The sequence below is a fragment of the Lytechinus variegatus genome, chromosome 1 (genome assembly GCF_018143015.1).
Source record: "Lytechinus variegatus isolate NC3 chromosome 1, Lvar_3.0, whole genome shotgun sequence".
Lineage (NCBI taxonomy): Eukaryota > Metazoa > Echinodermata > Echinoidea > Temnopleuroida > Toxopneustidae > Lytechinus > Lytechinus variegatus.
The window spans coordinates 30,644,546-30,652,903 of NC_054740.1; the positions used below are offsets into that span (position 1 = coordinate 30,644,546).

General features: G+C 35.1%; 1 protein-coding gene across 7 annotated transcripts in view; it reads right to left on the bottom strand.

The window, feature by feature from the left end:
* Positions 1 to 3,664, bottom strand: part of LOC121411023 (C-Jun-amino-terminal kinase-interacting protein 4-like) — a gene marked incomplete at its 5' end in the record, with an annotated part of 48,604 nt that extends 44,940 nt beyond the window's left edge. For all 7 annotated transcript variants that reach the window (XM_041603530.1, XM_041603521.1, XM_041603512.1 and 4 more), the window contains 1 exon segment: positions 3,613 to 3,664. In XM_041603530.1, coding sequence (XP_041459464.1) covers positions 3,613 to 3,664 — 52 coding nt within the window.
* Positions 3,665 to 8,358: the final 4,694 nt, after the last annotated feature.

Here is an 8,358-nt window from a genome sequence, read left to right on the forward strand (position 1 = left end):
TACAAATTTGTAATCAATGGCAAGTTAACAGCTAAAGTTATGCTAATATTAGATGGGGTAAACAAATCGGTCAAGAACAAATTTGTAATTCGATTCTAGCATTAAAAAAAATTTACATTGAATAATTTAATACCTATTGGCCCAAAAATGGAAGCACTAATATTTGGTAATGTGTATGATCAAAAGCTGCATTGCAATCGTATCTAATTGACAAATCTCCTCCCAGATATCTTTGAAATTAACCTTCCTAACGATCAGTGTTTTTTTCTTTTGTTTCTCAATCAGACAAGTTTACATACATCTTGAACTTATCCTCAATATAGACCTATGATTACCTACGATTAAAGGCGGGGGGGGGGGGGGGGGGGGGAGGGGGGAGGATGGGGGGATGTACAGTACTTGTGGTGTCAGAGTCTCAGAAACATGACTTCCTCTAGATTGCAATCTCCATTAAAATGTACGGTATGTGTAAGGTCACATACACGTGTATGATGGTATTTTCAATTACTTCTCATGAAATAATCTTTAATTTTAATTAATTATCCTTTTGAAGTTATTTTTTCAAAAATAATTCTCTTGAATACAAAAACATGGCCTTTAAATATTTACCATACTGTTTTACATGTTTACATGTGTATGCATAAACTGGTTGATCTGACATCTCATTATTTGGGTAAATTTGTATTATTGATGCCAGGGTAATGTCCATTTCAAAATCAAAATTAATGCAACATCAAAGACAAAATCTTAATGTTTTCTTTTCTGAATTAAAAAATAGAAACTAATTCATAATTTGGTAGATTGGAACAGTTTATCATCACTCATTGTTATAAATGACACCAAAACTATTTAATTGCAACATGGTTAGTCCAAGAGTTTTCAGTGAATAGGCAAAATGTTAAGACATCCATATATATGGCTTTATAGTGAACCATTTCAGACATTTAATCAATATGTAGTAGTGAACCAGTACTTTAGGCATTTAATCAATAGAGATTTTTAGTGAACCAACGGCCGTTTAATGTATTAATAGAAACATGCATTTAATGTACCAGGTTGAATTGAATTGATATCACATGCAGGAACAAGAATTCCTAAACAAGATAACGTTAACTGCAAATCTCTTAAAATGTTCAATATAAAACACGGGTGTACATGCGCAATGATGTATCTCTGCTTTCGACTCTGAAATGTTTGGTCGTCAAACACATGAAGACCACTGCAGGCAAGCAAGCTTGCCTGAGTCAGCACATGCCCAGAATACAAGCATTGAAATTCAAGTGCAAGCGCATTCTGCGAATGCACGGAGAATGCACAGAGAATCTGAAGAGGCAGACGCAGTACAGTAGTTCAAGTAGTAAGAAAGGATGACGGAGTATGCAGTACATGTATATGTGAGCATGCTAGATGCATGACTGTGCACAATGCTTTTAGCATATGTTTTGAGGAACTCAATACAAATGGATGATTTCTACATATGGATGTTGTGTGTGCATTTTAATTTGAGCATACAAGTACTTTCCGATGTAATCTACTTTCAGCGTCATCATAAATAACCGCATGAGTGTTCAAAGAGGAAATAACATGATGATCATCTGTATAATTGCAGTTACAGACATATACATGTACCTCTACATGTACATGTATGACTGTATCACATGTTCAACTGTTCCTGCATCTCAATTAAGAAAATCATGTTGTGATCCCTGATTAAAAAAAAATGAAATAAAAATGGTGGGGCCAGAGCCATACCTATTGTATGTTTGTTAATTATCATAATACCATCAAATTCAAAGATAATCACGGTTGTTCACAAAGCACTGACTTTAAACCAATATTTTTATTTGGCTAAATTTATTTAAATACACCATCAAAATATTTAAAAAATAATAGAAAGCAATACCAAACATGAGACCAGACTTGGAAGGCTACGTACAGGATCAGCACTTGCCAATTTAGAATGTAAGCCCTACATGCTGTAGATTGTGAAGTTAGCTGTCAACTAGTAAAGTATTAAAATATGAACCTCAATATTTCATACACACAGAAATAGCTCAATGACACACCAAAATCTTCTGCTGATTGTGATTTTTTCTTCTCAATCTCTGAGTTGCTCTTTCTCCCACTTTCTCAATTATGGCTAATTACTGTGACTAATTGTGTTTCCAATGAATAAAGAATAACGTACATGTAGGTCTACATACATCTGACTGTGGTAGACTCTGCCTTCATAACCCAATTTTGCAGATATGCATAATTCATTTTTTATAATGTACATATACATGCAGGGTGAAATGCATAATTCATTTTAATGTACATATAGATGTAGGGTGAGAGGATAAGAAAATTCATGACAAAGAAAAATGTGAGGAAAGGAAAGGAAAGGAAGGAAAATGAAAGAACAGTATGTAAAATATATCACAATATTAGGTTTGTGTCCTAAAAAAAAAAGATCGAAATTTTTCCGGGAAGGCCAAGTCTGGCCCCTTCAAATTGACTTATTATGCCACTAGATAGGAGTGTTTCAAAATAGCTCCATGGATTTCCTTTTCCTTCATGTACATTTTGGGAAATAATTAGACCACTTTCCTACTAAGCTCCCAAATTACATGGTCTAATAATTATTTCCCAAGCTTGTATGTAGAGAGATCCAAGAGGTTGTAATTGTACAGCTTGGTGTGTAGACAGGTTATGGTAAACAACTCAACTGGTAGAGAGCTCTTACTCCATCAATCAACTACCACATGAAACTGACACCACCCCTTATCAATTTGTGTAATGACACATTTATACACTGTAAATAAACCCCTCAGAAGCCTGGGGTGGCTACTTTCTTAGGTCATGTCAGGTCAACTAGCACATGTTATATACCATGGAGGTATTGTATAGGCCTATACATTGCAGCAGAGCCAACAAGATGTGACTGAATTTTGATGTGTCACATAAAAATAATAATAATAGAGTATTTCTAAAGCGCCAAATCCACATTGATTATGTGCTCAAGGTGCTGAAATATACTTGGTATATTATTTTTACCCCGGCTGTAGCTGAGCGGCCATATAGGCGCTAAAGCATTCAAGGAATAAATCCTATCGGTACCCATTCACCTCACCTGGGTCGAGTGCAGCACAATGTGGATAAATTTCTTGCCGAAGGAAATTACGCCATGGTAATGTGGTCTACATCATGTATCATACATGACTAGAATAGTACCCAGGAGTTATATCTTGGATACATAAAAAACCGAAAAGTAAGTCATTTATCTTCATCGCTCTGAATTTTTGATCAACAGGCTGGTTGGTCTACATGCATACACAATGCATGTACATGTAAGCCAACATCATGTGATCATGATTCTCCATGGCTTCTCTCTTCTTCTTCACCTTCAAAGGGCTCTGCGAAGCCTATCTGGAAGATGAAACTAAACTTGGATACACATGTAGAGGAGGAGTGAAGGGTATTTTCAAAGTGGTTTTTGCAAGCGACTTTGGAAGCTGTCCAGCGAAACTGTGTTTACTATTAGATTAGGGAGTATATCTCAGTTTACTACATGTACATGTATATCCTCCATTTCCATTTTTTTTTTCATTTTTAAAGAGTGATTATTTTTACCTCATTATGTCTCTTCTGTAGAGCCTGGTATTCCAGCTTCATGTCATTCTCTCTGTGCATGTCTTGAAACTGAAAATGTTAAGAAGAAAAAAAGACAATACTATTATTGCGACTATTTTCAGTATTTTATATATACACATATATGTATTGATAGAGGCCTACATGTACCACTGGATGCATTGCAATGAAGAATACATGTATGATCATCATTTTATGAAAAATGAAAGGAAAAACAATACAGGGAATGGGACATAGTGAATCCTAAACCAAAACACCACCCAAAATAACAATGAATAAATAAATGATAATAATAAATAAATAAATATGAAAAGACCACAATAATACAGATAGAAAATATTTGTTAAAGTTTTAATGATAAACTTAAAATTGCAAATTATCTATTCATCCTGCATTCCACTGTATTCAAAGCAATGAAAAGCTACACTTTAAAATTCTGAAAAATAAAAATATTTGTCATTTCAGAATATTATTATTTTGTACCTTTTACATACTGCTGGGTAATATTTGATGTGTAACAATATTGTGCACAGAAATATTTGTGAACTCTGTATGACAGTGCAAATATGATGGCTGCACTCTATTTAACCAACACTACTGCAACACTACAAAATCACCAGGGCACAATGCACGAATAAGAATGAGATATTTCAACAATACATTTAATCTAATATTGTGAAGTGCAACAGCTCTGCGATTCCATTCAATTGTATTACATATATATGGTTCTTAATAAATTGATGTCAAATATTGTGGAATGTCATTTATCAAAATACATCTACTCTAAATATCGAATGGCATTTTCTAAACAGGACATCCCTCGCATTTTATCTCATAGTAAGCCTACCTGACAACGTACAGTCTGAAATGAACAAATTTTGTTTCATTAAAACATTTAGTTTAGTCTTGAATATGAAAAATTGATAATAAATGCATAATATTGTGCAAGTATTTGTAAGTAAAAATCCAGGGTTTGATTACTGTAACCACAGCTGACATGGATTGATGTGTATTTATCAGAGAGAACTTTGCAAACAAGAATGATTTTTGAATTATAAACTAATAAGTGTTAACAATTCAAATTAGATTGAAAAAAATATATTAATCTATGATCCAACGATTACTCCAATGGCTTTTAAATAAGAAAGTAACATTTTTTATTCAATGTATGCTAATGTTGTCCAGTTATTGCAATTTTTCTGCCAGTTTTCCATGCTTCCACCTTCTCCCCTGTATCTACATGATGTACATGTAGGTCTTAAGTTCTAAACATCGCATTCCATGATAAAATATGCAATTTCAGGTAAAAGTACTGCTGATTCGTCTATTGCCAACTCGTCCACTCATCACATGGTTACCTTCATTTATTCATAATGCCATTCCGTCCATCAACATTTCGTCTAACAACCATTTGGTCCAATAATCACTTCGTCTAATCACCAGTTTGTGTAATAACCATTTTCTTTTTATTCATTTCGCCCAATTACCAATTAGACCAAATGGTTTAGGCCTATTGCTATTGGACCAACTGGTTATTAGACGAAACGGTGAGTGGACAAAATGGCAATAAGACCATGTGGATAGTACTGATGGTAGACCAAATGATAGTAGACGGGTTGGCAATTGGACGAATTGGCATTGGAAATAAACCATTGTAAATAGTAAAATCTTATAAAAATGTAAGTTTTCATGCAGATAAAGCTTGACAAGCCCATAATCTATGCAGAGGCTGCAAATTTTGCCTTTTTGGTAATACGAGTTTGATGCTGTTACACAAAATGTCAGCAATAAAGCCTAATGCAAGAAGACTATAAAGAATAGTGGCTGTGAAGTCGCCATCATCGACATGTACATGTATACATGTACACTCCCATTCTTGTGTTAGTTGTTCTTTTATTATTGTCAACCAGGATTCGGTGCAGGTTTAATGTACGAAAATCTGCCACCAAACGAGGTTCTACATATAGAGTAACCCAGATAATGTTTAACTTGCTGCAAAGTCATGAATGCTACCTGTGTACCTCAAACAGTAGAGCACATTATATCAGGATATACATGTAATACACCCAGATGGACTTCCTAATCAGTTCAATTTACTTATTTTGAGAGCATCCTGAAAAACATGAAATATGTACATGTAAATCCGTTTTCAGGGGAGATGTTGTTTTGTATCTCCATAATGTACTGCATGGCCCTATTCTCACTATACAGTTTTATTGGATTGATTCCAGATTCACCAAATTGAGAAAGGAACAGTGATTAGTGTCTGTATAGAATGTGATAAGATGCAATCCTCTTTTCCTCTTTTAAGTCATCGCTAGTAATGTGTGGGGAACTTTACCATTTATCTTTTATGCATGATATTCCAATATGAATATGGACAGAACAGGAATTTTGTGTATAGAATAAAGATGACTATGATGCAAGTCAACCACAGTAATTTTTTTATAATATTTGAACTCTATATACAAGAACAGTACAAGTATAAAATAAAACAATATTATCTCCATTCACATGATCATGCACTTACATTTTAAGTTCGAAATAAAATACCAGGATAAGATAATATTCTTTTCTTTTTTATATTTGAAGAAAAAATATATAATTTCACTTTTATAGAATGGTATTAATGTACATGTAGGCCCAACATTGTACATTTAGAAAAGTGTCATTGTGGGTCTAAAATATCTTTCCCCAAAAGCTGCACTGTGTTTCATCCTAATTTATGCACAATGTATCCATCCATAAATAAATAGGCCTACTCTCATATAATGTACAATTGATAACATGCACAGAGTCAATTCTATCTATGCCTATTCACAAAGCAATTCAATAATTGAAAGCTGGCCTCATTCTCTCAATTTTCAATCTCTAGCGGATTTCTCAAACTCAGCAATGGAAAGAATGGGTACATGTATATAACATGGGAGAGGGAAAGTGGAGGCACTTGTGATTATAAAAGAATGAGACATGGAAAGAGAAGATGATGCCTAATACCCCTTTCATATACCCAATTATGCAGCTAATAGCAGCATAATTTGGTCGTAAAATTGGAGGAGGACCAGAGTTATCTGCATATTTTGATGCTGCTATTATCCACATAAGAGAAGCATCGGGACAAGATTTTGAGTTTATGAACGCAAATAATGTGGATAATTGCCATGATGCGGTCACAAGGTCACCCTTTTCCAACACAACGGCATCGGAGGGGGCGTGTCCAGTTGTCATGACGATTATCCGCCTTTTTCAGGACGGGCGCTCGTAAAAATAAAGCGGCTTATTTTCGGAGTTTGTGAACGCAATTTTTATTAAATTATCCGCATTACTCTTAGGCGGCTAATTGGAGGATAGGTTTATGAAAAGGGGATATGCCTCTGGCCGTCTCACCTGCACCACGCGGTTCAATATAGCAGCAGTGCTGACTTTGAATACTACTCTAACTCGCAGAAGATGTTCAGTGATACATGGTTACTCTAATGTCCACTTTTATGAACTAGACCAATAAACTTACAGAGATATGATGGTTATTCAACAAAAAACCCAACATGGCCAAAGTTCATTGACCTTACATGACCTGTGACCTTGATCATGTGACCTGAAACTCGCACAGGATGTTCAGTGATACTTGATTACTCTTATGTACAAGTTTCATGAATCAGATCCATAAACTTTCAAAGTTATGATGGTAATTCAACAGATACACCCAGTTCGGCCAAAGTTCATTGACCTTTGACCTTGGTCATGTGACCTGAAATGCGCACAGGATGTTCAGAGATACTTGATTACTATAATATCCAAGTTTAATGAACTAGACCAATAAACTTTCAAAGTTATGATGGTAATTCAACAGATACCCCAATTCGGCCAAAGTTCATTGACCCTAAATGACCTTTGACCTTAATCATGAGACCTGAAACTTGCACAAAATGTTCAGTGATGTTGATTACTATTATGTCCAAGTTTCATGAATCAGATCCATAAACTTTCAAAGTTATGATGGGAATTCAACAGATATCCGCAATTCGGCCAAAGTTCATTGACCCTAAATGACCTTTGACCTTGGACATGTGACGTGAAACTCATGCAGGATGTTCAGCTATACTTGATTAACCTTATGTCCAAGTTTCATGAACTAGGTCCATATATTTTCTAAGTTATGATGACATTTCAAAAACTTAACCTCAGGTTAAGATTTCGATGTTGATCCCTCCAACATGGTCTAAGTTCATTGACCCTAAATGACCTTTGACCTTGGTCATGTGACATGAAACTCTAATAGGATGTTCAGTAATACTTGAATAACCTTATGGCCAAGTTTTATTAACTAGGTCCATATACTTTCTAATTATGACGTCATTTCAAAAACTTAACCTCAGGTTAAGATTTGATGTTGACGCCGCCGTCGCCGTCGGAAAAGCGGCGCCTATAGTCTCACTCTGCTTCGCAGGTGAGACAAAAAGGGTACAAGACTCTGTTTTCACTATATGAAAAGGATTGTGCCATCATATAGCATGATCCTGTGTGTGTGCCAAGACTAGCACCTGGCACCAGTTATGTTCTCACTATTATAAGACCTTGTGACCACCCCCCCCCTCTAGTCATAAAGAAATTCCAACTTAATTCTCTCCAATGTAGTGTGGATGTATGAAATGATCTAAAATGTAACTCTATATCATTGGGTTAATTTTTCTTCACAGCAATCATTACCCAAAAGGTGCAGGCCTACAG